The 22,001-nt window shown below is 38.8% G+C and overlaps 1 protein-coding gene across 6 annotated transcripts in view; it reads right to left on the bottom strand.

Moving 5' to 3' along the window:
• The window catches only part of Tmcc1 (transmembrane and coiled-coil domain family 1), a 136,500-nt gene that overhangs the window by 57,446 nt on the left and 57,053 nt on the right, over positions 1-22,001 (bottom strand). The window contains exon 1 of one of the 6 annotated variants that reach the window (XM_085840139.1): positions 16,416-16,696. The exons of 2 other annotated variants lie outside the window; for them this stretch is intronic. In XM_085840139.1, coding sequence (XP_085696265.1) covers positions 16,416-16,469 — 54 coding nt within the window. In that variant the 5' untranslated portion in view covers positions 16,470-16,696. Of the gene's footprint in view, positions 1-2,781; positions 3,555-16,381; positions 16,697-22,001 lie in introns of those variants that run through there. 3 more of the 6 variants (XM_085840141.1, XM_021164598.3, XM_021164599.3) reach the window with 3 other exon arrangements.

Below are 22,001 nucleotides of genomic sequence, written 5' to 3'. Positions count from 1 at the left end.
TTTTTTTTTTTTAAAGATTTATTTATTGTTATATGTAACTACACTGTAGCTGTCTTCAGACACACCAGAAGAAAGAGTCAGATCTCATTACAGATGGTTGTGAGCCACCATGTGGTTGCTTGGATTTGAACTCAAGACCTTTGGAAGAGCAGTCAGTGCTCTTAACTGCTGAGCATCTCTCCAGCCCCCTGGTTTTGCACGTTAATAAGGAAAGTTAAGGAGCTGAGGAGAAGGCTCGCTCCGTCAGTAAAGTCTTGTTTTTGTTGCACAGACTGAGGTTCTGGGTTTGATTCCCACACACATAAAAAAGCCAGGCATAAGGACACATAGAATCCTAGTGCTGGGGAGACAGGAGCAGGCCAAACTCGGGAGCTTGCTAGTCAGCCAGCCTATCTTACACGGTAAACTCAAGGTCATGGAAGAGACCCTACTGTAAAGGTAGACAGCTCCTAAAGAAGAGCACCTGAAGGTGACCTTTAGCCTCCACATGTCAGAGGGCTGACTGTGAGAGAAATCTTATGTCATAAAAACCCAACCACTTAAAGTAACAGCTTACTAGATAAAAGACTTAGGTTTAAAGTGCACTGTACTTTAGCTTTAAAACATACTTAAGTACAGCGACTGTATGTGGCTAACTTGTTCTAAGTTGCCACAATAAATATTTGAGCATCTGTAGAAAAAGCTCATATGATACAGTCAAGGAATTGTCTAAAATGTCTGTATTATACATATGGCTTTAACAATAATACCTAAAGGTGTGGCCATTGCAGGGTTACTGAGAAAGGAAAGGGGCAGAAATCTTTAGAATGGAGCAACCTCTGGAGACATTATAACATTTTAAAGTATTCAAAATGTAAATGAGGTCAATAAACATAGTGACTACTAGAGTTCCCCTTTCTTCAAATTCCACACTGGTTTCCTGTAGTCAGCTACATTTTCATTTTGTGAATTTTTTCTCTAAATTGTTAATTCTGTAAGTGTAGAAAGGAATTCAGATCTCAGTTTACAGCCTCTAGATGTATTTAGTCCTGTCAGGAAGCTGAGATGCTGGAAGTAGATATCTTATTGTTGAATATTTACATTTTTGCTTCAATGAGATCAGTTTAGTGACCAGAGTCGATTATTAGGTTGAGTAAGAGACGTGACAGAGAACTAAGGATATGGTTTAATCTAAGAAACTCAGGTACATTATGTTTCAGAAAATTGTGTGTATGTGTGTGTATGTAGGGGATACTGAGAACTGAACCTAGGGCTTCTGCATGCAATGCAAGTATCTATAACTGAGCTAAATTCTGTTAGGTCACCCCAGGTCTAGAAAGATCTCTACTATTAGGAGTTAATGCAAGTACTAGGTAAAGGCAACTGAAATGTTTCAATTCTGTCTTATGTTTCTGCCCCACACTGCACTGATGGCGTATAAGATGCAACTAATGGTGTCCCCCTCTCTCTTAAGGCTCTTCTATGAATACTTTCCTTCATATCACCCAGCTCATCCTGCACTACCATTCTTTTTTCTTTCTTACAGATTTATAATTTTTAATTATGTGTTTGTAAATAAGAGTCCCAACTTCCACTGTGGCCAGAGGTGCCAGGTTCTCCAGTTCTGGAGTTACAGGCAGCTGAGATTCACTTGCTGTAAGTGCTCAGAACCAAACTTAGGTCCTTTGGAAGAGTAAGCACTCTTACTACTGTGCCATTTCTCCAGCTCATGTACTAGCAGCATTCTTAATAAAACACTAATAAATAAACTGACCTTTTATAACTTCAGAACAAACACAAGATCTGCCAAGGTTTTAGGATTCAAGAATAAGAACAAACAGAAAAAGAGAGTACAGATCACAGGCACAAATCTGCTAATAAAGCCAGCATTTAAAATATCAAACTCCAGAATAAAAAATCTGTTTGGAGCTTAAGTCCAACTGCTCACCAGCAAACAGTATTAATTTTAGTCTGTGTGTGTGTGTCCCTCTAAAGAACTGGTTTTGCTTTAAAAAAAAATCATCTTCTACAAAGTATCTATATAGTGTTTATAAAATCGACCCATAGTAAATTCAATCTAATGGCCTAGTTTCTATTCAGAACTAAAGATGAAATGTGAACATAGGGGGATGTTGCATAAAGCTGGATCATCTTCCTGTTTAGTTCATTACACAGTCCTGTGGTGTTGATCAAAAGATGAAAATTAACAGAGGTGTACATAATTCATGATTCAGGAAACCATTGTGTCACAGGAAAAGCTCTGAAAACAAGTAGCTCAATGATAAGAATCCTTTTATTAAAAGAAGAACGTGAGAAATATTTCAAACTGGCTTTAACTCAAATTCCTATTTGTTATGCATGCCTGGCATCTTCACATTTAACCCAAGCCTTTCCCAATCCGTCAAGGCAAATGAAACTCTTTTGTTCACTGAAGGGAATGCTTATTTTCTGGTAACTTTTTAGCCTGAAACACCCCAAACAACGTCTACTTGGCATGGAAACAGGCCCCCATACCCGAGTGTTGGATGCTTTAGTATGATCCAATCATGACTTACATAGCCACACAAACCCCCTCGCACTCAGTCCGAATAGCTATGAGTGAAACAAACAGGAAACATAACAGGATTCTCTATTATCTCAAATTCACGTTCTAAAAATAGCACATGCCCTGGCTGAGCTTTGCTGTTGAGAAGTGCTAAGTTCTAGCAGCTCGGTCAGTTTCCTGTGTCTGCGCAACCAGCCCCCCACTTAAAGCTGTATAACTACAGTAATGAGAAGATTTATAAAGAGACAGATACACACACATATACAACATACGGTTTCCGAGGACAGTGACGGTTCCATGCTTGTAAGGAAGGAGGAAGAATACGCCGAGTAACCCCTGGGTTTCTCCCAGGTTTGAACATGCTGTACTGTGGCATGAGGTCAGCAGACTGACTCTAGCCCTGTGAGGCTGAATTCTACCCTGACAAAGCAGTATCACTGCAATATGAAGCAAGAGTACCCAGGGCATGTTGGCAGCTATACAGAATGGCTGTTCTAGAAAGTAATGGCAACTCCAAAACAAGAGCTCCATGCTGTCACATGAGATCATCTCCAGTCCAGTTAAGCAATGACATAAAAAAACACCTTCAACACCGATCATAAGCAGCTCACACTAGTAAAAGATAGGAAAAATGTTCTCTTTAAAAAGGAAGTGAGGAATCTGAAGAACCCATTGATTCATTCAACTGATATCACAAACATCCTGAGTCTGATTTGACAGGAGGTTGGAAACCTCCTGTTTCTAGACCCTGTGACCTACCTGAGGAGTTTCAAACCCTCTCTGCTATTTTAATACAGAGCAGGTTGAACATTCAGAAAATATGTCTTTGGTAATGGACATACATGGACATACACACACACACACACACAGTGGGACTGAAGGTATGCCTAATAATTTCACTTTTCACATCTGCCCAACTTCACATATACCATTTCTTCTTAGTTCACCAAAAATGTTATGTGAGTGTGGGGGTGAAGATCTGGCTTAACTGGGAGAGTGCTCACCCAGAATTCATATGACTCTGGGATCAGTCCCAGCACAGTATAAATAGGCATAGTGTTGTAACTCTCTAATCCCAACGCTGGAGTGGAGGCAAGAGGATCAGAAATTCAAGGTCATCCCTTGGCTACATATGGAATTTTAGATCAGCCTGGTGTACAAGAGAATGTCTCAAACAAAAAACTTATCTACTTTATCTTTGGTGAGTCTACGGAGACTATGAATACAGGGTTCCTCCCGGTTCCTTTCACAATCTTGCTATATCATGGGAAGTGTGGTGACAGCCCATTTCTTTTTGGACATTAGAAATTTATGCATTCGTGTGTGTGTGTGTGTGTGTGTGTGTGTTTGTGTGTAGGTTAGAGGTCAATGACATTGGTTACCTTCCTCAAATGTTCTCCACCTTTTAGTGTCTTTCACCAAACTGGGAACTCACAGATTTAAGTTAGATTGGCTGACCAGCAAACACCAGGAATCCTTGTCTCTTCCTCCCTAGCACTGAAATTACAAATATGCTACTGCCCCTGGTTTTTTATATGGGTTCTGGAGCTCCTAGAGCTTGCTGGAAGGGTTTACAGACTGAGCCATGTCCTTAGCCCTGCATCTACCTTATTATTATTATTATTATTATTATTATTATTATTATTATTATTATTATTTTTAAATACAGGGTCTTATCATGTAGCCCTGGTTATCCTGGAACTCACTATATAAACCAGGCTAGCCTTGAACTCACAGCAATTCACCTCCATCTGCCTCCCAAATGTTGGGATTGAAGGGGTTCACTGCCATGTCTGGTTTTTGACCTAATTTTGACAGGACTTATTATGATTTTTAAGGTCAACTTATCCCCTAATTTGTTTTACTTGAAGAATAGATTTTAAATCACTTTTAAAACTTTTAGTGTTGTGACCCATGACAGGCAGGGCTCACCTGGATGAACGTTTTACAGACATTCAAAGTAGCACATATTCTGTTGTTTCACACGTTCTAAAATCTAGTGCAGAGCAGATGCTCAGCTCTTCTGGATCTTTCTTTCCTTCCTGCCTACTGGGTTCTATAAATCACTAAGACCAGTCATCTGTGTCATTAATCTATGGAATGATTGACCTTTTCAGGGCTGCTGGCTTTCTTTCATAGTTCTACAGCTCTGGAGTTGTTAAGACATTTGATGTTAATGTCAGTGTTATCTTGGTCTTTTTCTTACTCCTTGTGAACTGGTGACTTTATTACTATTTCATATGTCTGTCCACTTTGTACTGTGTTCTAGATACTGAGATTACTGTTGTAAAAATCCAAGCAATGATAAGTACATATAAAGAATAACACTGTTATCTCAGTGGAGACAACCCAGCTGTCCTCAGTTTAAATTTCCCAGCCAGCCTTCTGTGTTCCAACCTGAACTAAGTGTCAAAGTCTTTGCAATGTTAAGCAGATTTGCTCCACTTGTGCACCAAGCCCTATCACTAGTCTGGTACTTAGCCATGGTCTAAGCCACACTTTGCTTCTCAAAGCCTTTTTGGGGCCAAATTGTGCATGAACAGCATGAATGTGGACACATAGGCAAGTTGAATGGTTAGTGAAAACATTTAAGGAGTTTACTTCCCAACTCTCCTGTAAATGTACTCTCCTCACTACTTTCTGGGCAAATGGGGTCCCCCTTATCTAGTCAGAAGGTTTAGAATTACCTTCTCCCAGCCACATCATTTCTAAAGAGTGACTGTTTGGAGGCAAGCAGCTTAGTGGAGAAAGCAAACAGGGTTCATTTCAACCTCTTGGGACCCCTTTCCACTCATCAGAGAGAATGGTTTCCACCCTCAGGTTCCTGCTATACTTCAGTCTATTGTTATTATAGAACTGTTTGAGTTTTTTAGCATGAGAGGAAAGAAACAGAAAAAAGAAAAACAAGGCCTTTCTGTGCTTTTTTTCTGAGTATTATACTGCTTTTTCCATTTCCTTCAGTTTGAACTCAGGGCTTTTCTTGGGATTTTCTCTACTCACAGTGAGGCCCACTTATAGGTTGTGGAAAAATCTTGAAGATATGGAGAGACAATAAATACAGTCCTAATTCTGTAAGAAATGACCCTCCCCCCATCAAAGGTGGCTTGCCCATTAAGGACTAATAATCCCTCCACCACCTTGTAATTTCACCTCTCCCTCTCCCTCTCTCAGACAGAGTTTTACTAGGGATTAAAGGCATGAGATCCTAAGCCTAGCCCTTATGCAAATATTTTTATCTCTCTCACCAGGTAAAACTTTTGTCTCCCCTACCTGCCCCCTTCCAGGAACTGGACAGTCTGGAGCAGCTCACCCACCTTCCTCCTTTTCTTCATTTCCTTTCTTTTTTTTTTGTTTTGTTTTTTTGTTTTATTTTTGACACAGGGTTTCTCTGTGTAGTCCTGGAACTCACTTTGTAGACCAGGCTGGACTCGAACTCAGAAATCCGCCTGCCTCTGCCTCCTAAGTGCTGGGATTAAAGGCGTGTGCCACCACTGCCCGGCTCATTAATTCTTTTAAAACTAGCCAATTTCAAGACTATAAGTCCAGACTCCAGACAACAGGGAAAAGACACAGTCTCCACCTGTATTAGAATAAAACCAAGTATACTTCTTGTCTCATGTGCTTGTTAGCCTAGACTGGATTCTGAAGCATTATTTCTGTGGAAAGAAATTACCTTTACAGCATACCTCTCAGAGTTTTCAAATAGTTGTTTTATGGTAGGTGTTACAGATTCTGTCTTTTAAAAAAAAAAGGATTAAAGATGTGACTCAATGATGCTTACCTAGCAAACCTAAGGCCATGAGTTCTATCCTAAGCAGTGCAAAAACAATCAACAGTGCAAAACCAAATAAAAATGTTGAGCATGACCCTTAATTCCAGCACTTAGGAGGTGGAGGTAAAGGCAGACAGATTTCTGAATGTGACCAAACACCAGTTTGGTTTACATAGTAAGTGGTAGGACAGTCAGGGCTACATAGTAAGATCCTGTTTAAAAAAACTAAACAGCCACAACAACAAAAACAAAACCAACCAACAAAACAAAAGACATACAATGCAATGATGTATAGAGCACTTGGTAAGCAGTGTGCTGTGGTTCCTGTGTTCATAGCATGTCCTGTTCTATAGACCTAGCTTTTAGTTTTTAAATATACATCAGGCAGTCCCTTTAGGAGGGCATCTAGAACACACTGTTACCATATAAGGTAAGAGGAAATCCATTAGTGCAGTTCACCTTTGCTTTACTTCTAGGATAGGATGTGGAGCTGACCCTGATAGACTGTGCTGGTTTTTGCTTATTTACAGGGGTGGGAAACCACGGCACTCTTGTGGAGATTAGAGCACAACTAGCAGGACTCTAATTTCTCCTTCCACCTTGAATTCAGGTTGCCATGACTGATGGCCTTTGATAACCAGATGAACCATCTGGTCCAGCCCACCACTCCATCCTTAAGTTGTTAACAAAATAAGAACAAATAACAAAAGAAAGAAAAATTTAAAAAGGAAAAAAAAAACTGCATAGAAAAAAGCTTCTAAACTTAGCATATAAAGAAAATATTTTTAAACACCTGTAAAATGTTTTCTTTCTTTTCTTTTCCTACACACACACACACACACACACACACACACACACAAGGTTTCTACATAGTACTGGCTATCCTAGAGCTGACTACGTAGACCAGGCTGAATTTACAGACTCTCCTGCCTCTGCCTCCAGAGTGCTGGGGTTAAAGGTGGTGAGCCACCACTCTTAGCATGTATGTGGGTTTTAAGTGTTATTATCAAAGGATAAAAAGTCTACAAAGTAAAATGACTCATAATAAGCTAAGGTTAGATTATTACTGAAGGAAAAACATTACAGAAATGTATAGTCCTTTAGTCAACGCACTTCATTCCCTGACTCACCTAGAGCAATGTTCAGTCAATCCTACCAGCTTCTTCATGTGATGTGTCCAATAGAAGTATGATATTACAAAAACCAGAAACAACAACAAAACCCCCTTTTACCTGCTATTTAATCATAACTTCTATGCTTATGCCACTGTGCTACAATTGCATTCAGCTCAGCCACCTGCTGGAGGGGAAGACACAGCAAAGGGGTAACAAGCCCTATCTTACATCCCAGCCTAAGCACTAGGGTAACAAGCCATATCTTATGTCCCAGCCTAAGCACAAGGCTGAACCACCTAGCCTTGTGAAGTTCAGGCTCACAAGCTCACATTTCCTGAAATGTCAGCTATCAGCTGGGGTGGGGACAGAGCTTCTGTCCTGGAGGCTGGGAAGCAGAGGGAAGCCTGTAGTTGAGCTCCTTCCTCCTTGCCTTTTATTTCATCTGGGCCTCAAACTGAGGGGTGGTGCTGCCACAGTAAGAGTGTGACACCCTCTGCCTTCCTCAATCCTTTAGCAACACTTGTAGACACACCTAGAGGTGTACTTTACTAATCTCCTGGGTGCTTCTCAATTTAACTAATACATAGACAAGTGTGTACTGATGAAAAAATCTTAGAAAACTCCCTCTAAAGAAGTACAACAGATCAAGGAGTAGTACATAAAAGTAAATTCTACATCAAGCAAATACTGTAAAAAGTTTGGCCACTGTTATTAGGTGTTTGTTATGTTATTCTCTTTATTTTTATGCTTAAAATATTTATACCACAAGAAACAGAAAGGAAAACCTACACAGTTTATATGCCAGTTATGCTGCTCGAACCCAGTGGAGTGGATCAGTACCTGTTTGGCATGTGCAAGGCCCTGGGTTGAATCTCCAGCAGAGCAAAACATCAATAGCCCCAATATTCTGACACTGCCTTAGTCAAGAATATGCACACATACTGCTAAACCTATGGATCTCGGTGCCCACAGCTCAAATGCTGGTGATCAGCCCCTGCCCCCATCTTGACAAGTGACTTTTTTTTTTTTTTTTTTGGTTTTTCGAGACAGGGCTTCTCTGTATAGCCCTGGCTGTCCTGGAACTCACTCTGTAGACCAGGCTGGCCTCGAACTCAGAAATCCGCCTGCCTCTGCCTCCCGAGTGCTGGGATTAAAGGCGTGCGCCACCACGCCCGGCGACAAGTGACTTCTTTTTTTTTTTTTAATATTTTTATTACATATTTTCCTCAATTACATTTCCAATACTATCCCAAAAGTCCCCCATAGCGCCCCCCACTTCCCTACCCACCCATTCCCATTCTTTTGGCCCTGGCATTCCCCTATATTGGGGCATATAAAGTTTGCAAGTCCAATGGGCCTCTCTTTCCATTGATGGCCGACTAGGCCATCTTTCGATACATATGCAGCTAGAGACAAGAGCTCCAGGGTTCTGGTTAGTACATCATGTTGTTCCAACAATAGGGTTGCAGATCCCTTTAGCTCCTTGGGTACTTTCTCTAGCTTCTCCATTGGGAGCCCTGTGATACATCCAATAGCTGACTGTGAACATCCACTCCTGTGTTTGCTAGGCCCCGGCATCGTCTCACAAGAGACAGCTATATTTGGGTCCTTTCAGCAAAATCTTGCTAGTGTATGCAATGGTGTCAGTATAGTGACAAGTGACTTCTTAATCACCTTCAGAAACAGAATTAGTGCCCTTATGAAAGACTTCTTCTGATTTTGTTTGTTTGTTTGTTTGTTTTTTGAGACAGGGTTTCTCTGTGTAGCCTTGGCTGTCCTGGAACTCACTCTTGCAACTCCCTTGTCTCTTCTATCACACGAGGATACAACAAGAAAGCACCATCCAAAAGGGAACAACAGGCCATCCACAAAAATTAATCTGCTTGTACCTTGATCTTGGACTCCAAAACTGAATCCCTGGGTATAAATTACACAGTCCAGAATATTTATAAATATAGACATGAGAGCTGAGGATGCAGTCCAGTGATTGTTTGCCTAGCATGGTACATATATAAGACCTAGCACCACAAATAAAGAAAAAAACCAAAAACACACATGCAAAAGCAAAAAACCCTGGAGATTGGTGGTGGCACACACCTGTAATCCTAGCATTTGAAAGTCTGAGACCAGCCCCGGCTACATAGCAAGATTCTGTCTCCAAAAGCCAAGCAGTGATGACAACTGAATAGAAAGTAGTTTCATTGAACAGACTAAAAACATCTATATGAGATGTATGGTCTCAGTGACCAATGACAACAGTCCACTGTTTCAAAGGCTTGGAGCCAATTAGTATATGTCCTATACTATTCAGGGCAGGAGAAAAAACTGATAATCTTCAGGCCTTCATTTTTTTTCTTTAGAGCCAGGAGTTTTGACCTTCACAGTTGGTTCCTTAATTCTAAAGCTGTGTTTCAAAAAGTACATCTCTGCTCATGTATTTCGGGACTAGAAATCCTGAGTCAGCTTTTGTATATTATTATATAATTTTGTTGCATTAATTTTTTAATTTTTAATTCTGTTGTAATAACTGGTGAATTATTAATTCACATCTTACTTTATTTCCAAAAAATGATTTTAAGATAAGTTACAAAGTTTATGTGTGATGGTACCACAGGTTAGTAGCTACAACACTTGGTAGGTGGAAAGGTCATTGCACATATGAGGTTAGCCTAGACTACAAAGACTCTTTTTCTTTTCTTTTTTTCTTTTGTTTTTTTTGAGACAGGGTTTCTCTGTGTAGCCCTAGCTGTCCTGGAACTCACTCTGTAGACCAGGCTGGCCTTGAACTTAGAAATCCGCCTGCCTCTGCCTCCCAAGTGCTAGGATCAAAGGCGTGTGCCCCCACTACCTGGCGAAAGACTCTTTCAAACAAAACAAAAACAAGTTTATGTGCATTTAAAAGCTCAGTAAGAAATATGATTCAAGAACAAAATATAAAGGGGAATAAGAAGAAAGGTAGGATGGCCGGGCGTGGTGGCGCACGCCTTTAATCCCAGCACTCGGGAGGCAGAGGCAGGCGGATTTCTGAGTTCGAGGCCAGCCTGGTCTACAGAGTGAGTTCCAGGACAGCCAGGGCTACACAGAGAAACCCTGTCTCAAAAAACCAAAAACAAAAAAAAAACAAAAAACAAAAAAAAAACAAAAAAAAAAACAAAAAAAAAAAAAAGAAGAAGAAAGGTAGGGAGGGGTTGGGGATAAGAATAGGGGGTGGGTTGAAGGAGAGAAGAAAGATAATTGAACTACAGACTGATATAAACTAAACACATTTGAGCACTTTGGATTTTTTTTCTGGCAACACCAGTTCTCACTCTAATTTTTTGTTAGCTATTAAAAAAAAGTTTTAGCGAATTCATCAGGAACTTAAATGAAACAAGGAATATATATGTAGATAAATATATAAGAAAAATTAACAATGATTTTATGAAAGGTAGGAAGGCATCCTTCATGCGTGATTCTTATTTATGTCTATAAAGTAAAGCAAGGGCTTGCTGTACAATCAGGGTTCAGTGGCTAGATTCTTATATTTTTTGTTGTGAGCCTAGTCTTTAACAGCTGAGCCATCCCTCCAGGCCCAGTAGCTAGATTCTTATATTCAATACAGGAACCAGCCAAAGCCTGCAGCTTTTTGGTACTCTTACTTGATACTGGGAAACAGTCTAAGTGACAGACAGCTCATATACCTCTTTGCATACTGGTTTCAAATGTCAGAGTTTAATCTGGGTTTTTTTTTTTTTTTTTGGTTTTTCGAGACAGGGTTTCTCTGTATAGTCCTGGCTGTCCTGGAACTCACTCTGTAGACCAGGCTGGCCTCGAACTCAGAAATCTGCCTGCCTCTGCCTCCCAAGTGCTGGGATTAAAGGCATGCGCCACCACGCCCGGCTACTAATCTGGGTTTTTAACAAAAGATGGTCAACACAAAGTTGAATTCATTGGGGGCAACAGGAAGGAATTATGTAGTAACTGCTAAGGAATCACCCCCACCTCTACACATTTTAGTTCCCCATCACATAACAGGTCCATTGCTGTGTTGATGAGCTATTCAAAGAAAAGATTTAGAAAACTATTCTGCAATTTCAGATCCCTTGATCCTAAACACTACTTAAACAGGAGGGGGACCTCAGATAAAGAATTATTTACATGCAAATGTACACAAAATGAGCAATTATTTGCTTTGTCTCAACTAATGCCTTTTTAAGATCAAATGTCATATACGTGTATGTATGTATGTATGTATGTATGTATGTATACTCAGTCCTGCTACTTCTGGGAAGCTGAGTAGAATAAAAGCAAAAGCAAAGTCTGTGATTTCCAAACTTCTTTACTTGGTCTTCATATGATTCAAATGTCTCACGTTGACAACAGGCTCAATTATATACCAGTTACCTTTCCTACTCCATTCTTTTATCTAAGATCTACTCTTTTAGTCCATTCATGGAGCGTTTCATGAAGAAACTGAAAGGTGATCAGAATTAGTGTTCAAAGTCCTGGGCGTCTCTGTGCCACTGAACATGTCAGTATCTCTGAGAGGTAAACATCAAAGAGCAGCAGTTCCACCACCTAATAACTTCAAGTCAGCAGCAGTGGATGCAGTACAGCAACAAAGCTTGACCTTTGCACTTGGTGTCAAAAGAGAAACAGCACAGGACAGATGAAGGAATAAAAGTGGATATGGTCTTTCTTTAAGAACTCTTTTTCTGGTGTATCTATTTAGTTTATATTCCCAGACAATGTTGCCCAGCTCCCAGGAGCTCTCAACTATTGGAAGAAGTAGTATGCAATGATCATTAACATAGTTTATTCCAAGTACCCACGAGTATTTAAGTTTTGTGTTAAATAAAAATCAAGAATGTTGGTTTAGTAGTAAAGCATTTGCCTAGTATGAATGAGGTCCTAGGTTAGATTCCCAACACCAAAACAATAAAAGCGGGAATGCTGAAAAAATTTACTTTCTGGCTAAAGTGACTGCTCAAAGATCAGAGCTTCATTACAAAGCACTAAAAAGATGCTTAGAGAACTAACCACAGGAAGGTTGAAAAAAGCTTAAATGAGTGTGACCATCAATCAGGTCTGTCTTAGCTTCTTGGTTAGCTGAGATGTGAGGAAGCAGCTGCCAAATGCTTGTACTGCCATGGAACCAGCCACCCACTGACATGACCCATCATGACAAATTGCAAGTACTCAAATCAAACAAAAGGTGACAATAGTCTACTCCTGCCACATGGAACATAACGTGAAGCACTATTCTTCTAACCAATTTCTGGTGACCCAGAATTAGGCAAATAAAACAAAACACAAAAACAACAAAACTCTAAAGAAGTTCAGAAAACAAAACAGAAAACTGAAGATCAAGCAACATCTGAAAAATGACTAGAGAAAAAGAAAAAGAGCTTTTCTGCAAAAGCTGGAAGAGTTAGAGTTTTGTAAAGACATAGAAAGTGATGAGGTTACCAAGAAACAGCAAAGACAAATCTGTCACACCCACCCTAGTTCATGGAATCTCTCTGTTCTTTTGTGTAATATACTGGTCTACAGTTTTAAGCACTTATTCAAGATTCTGCATATGTGAGATATTACTGATGCCTATTAAAGTGACTTTACATCCTCATATCAGGATATAAGGAAATGAGACACACACATTTTAAAATAACTCTGACATATTGAAAGATACAGAATTTTGGTACAGAATAATACTTACTACATAGACAAAAATAAATGTTCAACTTAAACAGGAGACTTCTAAGAAATGGCCTCTTCATATTTCAAAGCCAAGTCTGTCATCCCCCAAGCTTTGCTCCTCAGCTTCCAGTACTTACCTCTTCTGCCCACTGTGACTTCATCACCTCACTGATCTTGTCTTTCCTTTGACTTAAAGAAATGCAGAGTTTCCAGAAATGCAACTGGATAAGCTCTATGTGACTGTGCGTCCAAGCTCAGCTCTTCTAGGCCTCACAGATTAATCACATAGGGCACCTTTGATCTTGTGAACACAGGGCACTGTTCCACCTTAACACTGAGATCACCAACCTTAGAATTTACCACCCTTTTGGAAAGGTATCTTAAGCTCTTAGATATCTAATAATCTTAATCTTTCATCCAATTCCTCCCAGAATCTTTCCAGCTACAGTCATGCTGGCAATAAAGACATCAGGCAGAACTGGATTAGGGCTATATTTCTACTCCACATGTACAACTTTCAGAACTGTTAATCACAGGTTTCTTTATAAGGATCCTGCATTCCTTGAAGAACAGAGACACATATACTATCAGCTCGTGTTATCACCACTACATTTAACAGAATCAGCCTTCAGTATTCAAGGAGGACCAGAGGCTATATCCATCTTCCCTGAACTTCAAAATCTGCAAATGTTTAAGTCCCTTATATAAAATAGTATAGAAAGCAAGGGAAGATAGATCAATCTAGAGCTTGTCGTGTAGGCATACCATTTCCCAGTGCCTAACATAAAATGTTGACTTAAAATTAAAAACAAGTGCTATTGTTACCATAACCACCAAAAGAATTGTGACCACTGACATGCTGAGCTCTCAAGGCCAAACAGGCTTTGAACTTTCTGTCCTCCTATCTCAGTCTCCTGGGTGCTGGGATTCCAGGCATGTGCCATCCCACATCCACATTTATTGGCTTCATTTTTGAAGATGAAACAATTAAGACTTAGAGAGAGTGAATTACTTAACTTTAACATGTTATTTAACTGCTTTTCATACTCCCCAACTGTGGCCTATCTCAGCTGATTAACCAATTCCCAAGGAAGATGCTTCATCTTAACTTATATATCCTAATGGAGGGGTAACTGCCCTGCTTTCATTGTTATCAGAACCACACCGTGACAACAGCTCAACACAACTGGATTATTTCACCACTGTAATGTTCATGTGGTACCTTTTGCATCTACATATCCAAGGCCACTGTGACCTTCAAAGCCCAACTGCCACAGCCCTTAGGAAGTCTCTGAGTTAGTTCCCTTTGTGGAAATTCTCTTCTTCTCTCTCTTTCTCTCTTTTTTTTTTTTTTTTTTTTTTTTTAATTTTTGAAATAAGGTCTGACTATGTACTCCTGGCTGGCCTAGAACTTATTAGGCGATGTTGGCCTATAGCTCAGAGAAATCCATCTGCCTCTTCTGGGTTTAAAGGCATGTGCCACCATACCTGGCCTCCTCTTTTTAAGTGAATAACAAAATACCTACTACTGGGAGACAGGGATTCTTGATAGGAACTGAGTCTCTCATTAAGAGTCACCTCTTGGTGCTAGAGAGATGGCTATTTTTGTTCCTGCACTTCAACATGCACACACCCCTGCCTCTACAGTTATATAATAATAATAGTAGTAGTAGTAGTAACATTCACCTTAAAAATAGTTTATCTCTTTATTATATGTAGCAGATCAGGGATGCATGCATATTATAGTTGCATATAAAATTGTTTAACCTGTCTATAAAATACTCTTCTGACAAGAAAGAAAAATCTCGGGCGAGGAAAGTTACTCTGAGGTAGTGCACTTACCTACTACATGTCAAGCTCTGGTTTGGTTCCTACCTAACACCACATTTACAGAAAATCTCTCTAAAAACAAATAATTAAACGTGGTTGAGAGGCATTTGTGGGTTCAGTTCATAAGCTTTAAGATCATCATGTAACATCCATAGCCTCCTTGTCTATCTTATAATTTGAGATAAAAAAGAAAACCTGTCATATAAAATCAAAGCCTTCCTTTGCATTTTGATAGTTTCATTTGCCAAGCTGCACATGTTTTCCAAAGGCTTAGCCATGATGATTCTTAATGAAACTGTCCACAGTGAAAGGACTCTTAAACTCCAAAGATATCAAAAAATAAAGATTTTAAAATAATTTTTAAAAGTCATTATTCAAGTTTTCTGGGCCTGGCGGTATAAACCAGTAATTTCAGCACTCAGGACATAGAGGCAAAATGATCATGAATTCAAGGTCAACTCCAATTAGAGTGATACTAGCCTGCTTTACATGGAATCTTATTTCAAAAACCAAAAACCAACTTAACAGCAGCAGCAGCAGCAGTAATAATAACATCAACAATAAACTCTAAAACAAAAATCCAAGTTTTTACACAGATTCATTTTCACTAATACTATTCCATGTACCATATTAGGCACAAAATTAATGTTTACATGTTGTAAGACACAGGAGCCCTACATCTTCATCCGTTTTTTTTTTTGTTTGTTTGTTTGTTTTGTTTTTCGAGACAGGGTTTCTCTGTGTAGCCCTGGCTGTCCTGGAACTCACTCTGTAGACCAGGCTGGCCTTGAACTCAGAAATTCTGCCTCTGCCTCCCAAGTGCTGGGATCAAAGGCGTGCGCCACCATGCCTGGCTCAACCTGTATTTTTAATAATACTGTGAGGTCTAACAGCTTTGCTAAGTTAAGGGAACACATGGAATCAGTGACAAAGAGGATGGCTTGTCACAGAGTTTTTAGAACATCAAGTAGTTTTAAATTGAAAGAACACATTTATCTTTACAATTTTCTATGGGCCAGGGGTGTAGTTTCATGTAAGTCCCTGGATTCTACTCCATGGGTTTTATATACAGTGAACACAATCCTCCTAACAGGCCTAGGTCATGATTAGCACCACAATCCTCAACTCAAAGATAAAGCTTTGAGGACAGGGACGGTGCTTGGGGTAACAGATGACAGGAGACAAAGAAGGAATTCAAAATCTAGGTTTTTCATTGTAGAAAGCCCATTTTGTTAAAATTTTAGAGCACAGCAAGAATTATTACTCACAGAAAGTAAAATTCACATTTCAGAAAGTGAAACAACTTTATCTCTATGATGTAACAAAGAGAATGCAATTTCTCAGAAAATAGTACATTGTTATGTGTTAAATGACATGAAGATTCCATGTCTCCATCCAATATAATAGATTTTCTGATTTAAGAGCACAAAATCAGACAAACACAACAGAAGAGTATGTGCTTACAGCTTTCCACATGTATTCATGTTTGGAAACTCACTCTTCTCTTTGGCTTGTATGAAGAGATTACAAAGCACCTCGTCGTCATATCCATCACCCACCCGGCAGTCTCTCTTTCAAATGCATAGTCAGAAGACTAGGGGGCAGCGTCTCAGCATAGATAGCCCTGAAGCTCAACCTCTGCTAAAAGCAGCTCTGACTTCTTTAGTCTAGTTGTTTCTATAAGAACCCTGTGCTCAGAGCAAATGCCGATGGGAAATGTGCTCATCTACAGCTGTGGTGTGCAGTCCCCTAGGGTAACGTTGCCAGACACTTTGGATCCTCAGGGTTTTAACCCTCCACCCATATCCCTGCCTCAGCTGAGAGAGAGAGAAAAAAAGTATCCTGGAGAAGATTCAATAGATATGTAAACTTATTTTTGAAAATATGTAGACTCCTGTGCAACATGAAGTATTAGCAATCCTGATCTAAAACTGTAGTTTCTGTTAATGCACTCAACAGTGGGTCAAGTTATATTTATACACTGCTTCAACTTGTAAACTTGTGTAAAAGGTACTTTCCCATAAAGATGTCAGGAAGAGAAAAAAGGGGTCAATATTAAGAATGTAGAAATAATAACCTTATCAGTGTTTTTAGGATTAGAAGAAGCTACACTAGTTTAATTCTCATATTTATTTACTGTGTATGTGTGTATGCAAACATTGCATGAATAGAGGTCAGAGGATAATTTGTGGGAGTCTGTTCTATCCTTCCACTACTTGAATTCCAGAAATCAAACTCAGGTTGAACTTGGTGGCAAGCACCTTTACTCACTGAGCCATCTCACTGGCCCCAGTTTTTTAGTTCTCTGTACTTTGATTCCTTTGAATTCTTTTCCAGTGTGGAGAGCAAGGTTCAGTTCTGGTCAATATTACCTCATCAGCATCCCATACAGGCCCATCGCAGGCTCTGGGTTGGAGCAAACTGGAACAAGAAACAACTGCTACCTTTCAGGGCTACTGTTAGTTTTGTGACCTTGGGCTAGTGTTTTAATCTGAGTTTCAGTTTTAGCAGTACAAAGGGATCATATTTACTCTAATTTACTGCTGTGAGAATATATCAATAGATCATTGTAATTTTTAAGGCATACACTAATAAATTGCTAATTCTCCATACAATTGAAGATTAAATCTTTACATTTACATGCTCCTATTAATATAGACTATAAAGATTTCTAAAAATAAATTCAAGTCCTTTTAGTTACCAATGTAAAAAAATACATTTCAACATTTTGAAGGTGATCATATACTGAAAAGGTGATAGCAACAACAATGACAATAATTCAACCCACTCTTGCTCCAGAAATAAATGGACATACATATACATTTATGTATAAGCCCAGAATAGACCTGGATTCAAGGCTGAGGTTCCTTAAGTAACCTTTTGCTTTGGCTCTCATGAAGACCAGAATCGGAATTGCAGTCCAATCTTATCAAACATAACCCGATAGAGTTCAGATCTAAGTTCTTATTTGTTCTGTAAAACCTTACTCATTCACTGAAGAAATTTGTCTGTAAAAGACCTATTCAGGGGCTGGTGAGATGGCTCAGTGGGTAAGAGCACCCGACTGCTCTTCCGAAGGTCCAGAGTTCAAATCCCAGCAACCACATGGTGGCTCACAACCATCCGTAACGAGATCTAGCGCCCTCTTCTGGAGTGTCTGAAGACAGCTACAGTGTACTTACATATAATAAATAAATAAATCTTAAAAAAAAAAGACCTATTCAGAAGTTGTCTTATATAGTTATCATTTTGATATTTAATTAAAAAATTCTTCCTTCAGCTTCTAGAACTGCCTTATAAACCATGTTTCTTTCAAAAGCTTAATAACACTTGACAGCTCTTTTAAGGAGCATATACATAATATCTGGTTTGTCTGTTTATAAACAAATCCCTTCATTTAAAGCTTTTATACTACCCTCATAATTTAAAGTGCTGGGATTAAAGATGTTCACTACTACATCTTTCCTATTGTTATGTCAGTTTGATTCTGAAGTGGTATATAGGATAATATGGAAAAGGAATGTCTAATATGGAGCATGAGTTCTATGATATATTCCCTTAAAGTGGGACAGTGTCTTTGTTTTTAGACAAATGGATGTTCTAGAAACACATATGCGTACTCAGACAGAAGTCCAGGTATACGGACAGAATGAATGCTGCCAGGGACAGACACATTCTTTCCTGTAAAAATTCTAATACTCTGAGGACCTGCTGGGTGTTTTGTTTTAGTATTGCAGATTTTTAAATGGTAAGTTCATTTTTGTCAAAAGAGCACTCGTTTAGCAGACATAAACACTGCATTATTATTAATTTTTATAGAAAATGTATTTTTTTTCTGTACAGGTTCACTGGCCTGTATCAGGAATACTTTCTTTGATATGCCACTGTCATAGAGTGTTTTTATCCTTTAAATCAAAGAATGTTTTGTTCATCTCAAAATCTGTGTGTATTTTTTGCATCATACTGTCCATTTTTAAGGAGCTATCCTATGGAAACAGACGTAAATATTTCAGTTTCGCATCAGAAAAACAACTCTGAAAGGGTGTTGTCTTTTCTATTTCCAACATTCATGTTGAGTTCTAAGATGTTCGGCTTCCTATCCTGAGGAATGAGGAGCCTCAGCAGCCCCTGTGTCAGGGAGTCTACCTGCTTTTACATGTGAGAAGGACAGAAAACTTAAGTTATGGATAATCTGGACTTTCATAAATTTAGAAAGAAGCGAATACTTCCACTATGTAAGAATATCCTTAAACTTGGTTTCCAAAACCAGCATTCCTGTTACCCAGATATCAGTAGTAAAGCTAGGCCAATTCTCTTGATACCACTGGAGCAGGAACAATGACTTCAATAACAGAATGCATTGTTCTCTCTGCATGAATCCTGAGACTCTACCTTTTCCTTTCTTACTTGGATCTGGGTCAAACCTATCACTCATTATATATTAGTTAACCCATATTTATAGCACACAATGGTTGATAATTTATTAAATATATCCCTACACAAAATTTCTTAAGTCACCCAAACCAAATAATCACTCATCACCAAAATTAACGTAAGATTTGAAGCATAAATGTTTACTATTGTTATATCTTCCTCCTCCTTTTCTTCTTCCTCCCCCTCTCTTCTCCTCCTCCTCCTTTTTGGTTTTTCGAGACAGGGTTTCTCTGTGTAGCCTTGGTTGTCCTGGAACTCACTTTGTAGACTAGGCTAGCCTATAACTCAGAGATCTGCCTACCTTTGTTTACTGAATGATGGGACTAAAGGCATGTACCATCATTGCCCGGCTTATTGTTATATCTTAATGAATTATTCCTTTATTAATATATAGTCTTCTATTAATCTCATAATTAATTTAAAGTTTTATTTTGATAGGAGAGCTATGGATGCTTATTTATGTTTTCTATTTGCTTCCATTTGCTTAATTTCTATTTTTTGACACTAAATTTTTGGGTATTTTTGCTAAGTGTTTCTTGGTGACAACATATAGTGGCTTCTTGTTTTATAATAAAGTTCATTAGTCTATATTATTTTAGTGCTGAGTTGAGGTCGCTTATATTTATATTTAAGATTATAAAAGGACTTCACTATTTTCTATAAATTTGCTAGGTGATGTTCTATGTTGTTGGGTTACTGGTTTTTTTTTTTTCCTTCTCCAGTATTAGTTTTGAGGGTCTGATGAGCTATTGTATTGAACACAGCTGTCTTATTCCCAAGTTTGTTTGTTTGTTTCCCTAGTTTATTTGTTGCTTTCATGGGGCACATACTCTTATATATTCACATGAAGAAGGCTATCTTTGTTTTTCCCTGTAAAATATTCCATTAAGAGCCTTTTTGTAGTGCTGGCTTGCTTGTTATAAATTGTCTTAATTTGTGTTTGTCTTAATATACCTTCATTTCTCCATAAACTCTGAAATATAAGCTTTGCAGGCTACAACATTTACAGTTGTTTTGTTTTTTAATGTTCAGAGCTTGAAATAGTTCATTCCATGTTTTTAATAGTTGCTGATAAAAAGTCTTGGGTAATTCTTTTTTTTGGGGGGGGGGGGTTGAGTCAGGGTTTCTCTGTATAGCCCTGGCTGTCCTGGAACTCACTTTGTAGACCAGGCTGGCCTCGAACTCAGAAATCCGCCTGCCTCTGCCTCCCGAGTGCTGGGACTAAAGGCGTGCGCCACCACGCCTGGCTCGGGTAATTCTTATGTTTCTGCCATTGCTGTTGTTTTGCTCTTGCTTTTTATTTTTTACACCCTGACTATAATATGTTGTGGAGAGTTTCTTCTTTGGACATGTCTATTTGGAGTTCTGTAATGCTTCTTGTATTTGAACACCTACTTCTTTTTGTAAATTTGGAAACATTGGGCATGATGACACGTCTATAATTCTATCCCAGCACTTGGGAAGCTAAAGCAGGAGGATTTAGATCAACAGTTCTCAACCTGGGTGTCACATATCAGAGATCCTGCACATCAGACAGCCATATTATGACTCATAACAGGAGCAAAACTGCAGTTTTGAAGTAGCAACTAAATAGTGTATGGTTGAGAATCACCACAATATGAAGAACTGTATGAAATGGTTGCACCATTAGGAAGGTTGAGAAGCACTCATCTAGATGATTATCAAAGATGGTTTCCCTTGGTCTGTGACAATACACTGAATGTTTTCATATGGTAATAAGGGAAGACCTTGGCATTTCCTCACAATGATGGCACTACTCAGAAGCTGCCAGCAAAGAATGACAGCTTTTGTCAAAGAGAATTAAAACTATTGTGGGAGGCATGATACATTATTTAAAATGAAATTAGAGTTACACAGACAATGACAGTAAGCTCTTCAGACATTCCCAAATTTTCATACCCTCTGGCTGGCTTGGGTTACTTTTGATGAAAATAACTGTTTAAAAATAAAAATGGAAGAAAGAAAAAGAATAGGGATTGAGAGATAGTTTTGCATTTAAAAGCACTTCGTTGCTCTTCCAGACATCCTGAGTTTAAATCCTAGCACTTACAGATGATAAAATATGGTGATAGAATCCACATGGTGGATTCAAGTCCCAGGGAATCCAATTTCCCCTTCTGGCCTCCTTAAGTATGTGTGTATGTGGTGTACACATATACATTCAGGCAAAACACTTATACATATAAAATAATAAAATAAATCTTAATAAAGAAAGAAGAGTGTTTCTAATGTTGGTATTTTTCAGCATATTGCCTGTTTTGACAAATAACATTTTTAGATGTCAGGAAGGAGCAGATTGTAATCATTGTAATTTCCAACACATACAACTTTTAGAAAATTTGACTCTATTCCCTTTTTTCTCTTTTAAAATAAACGATGTCTAAATGTATATGATAAATAAAATACTTATTTCTTATGATAGTTAGCAATACAGACGGGGTATCCCTTAGTTAACTCAATATAAGAAAACAGATGGTAGGCTGGAGAGATGGCTCAGTGGTTAAAAACACTGACTACTCTTCCAGAGGTCCTGAGTTCAAGTCCCAGCAACCACAAGGTGGCTCACAACTATCTGTAATGGGATTCAATACCCTCTTCTGGTGTGTCTGAACATAGCATATATCAGTAT

This window comes from Mus caroli, unplaced genomic scaffold (assembly GCF_978045245.1).
Source record: "Mus caroli unplaced genomic scaffold, Mus_caroli_1 scaffold_7, whole genome shotgun sequence".
NCBI lineage: Eukaryota > Metazoa > Chordata > Mammalia > Rodentia > Muridae > Mus > Mus caroli.
The sequence above is the reverse complement of the archived record's forward strand: the minus strand, read 5'-3'. Positions and strand labels throughout refer to the sequence as shown.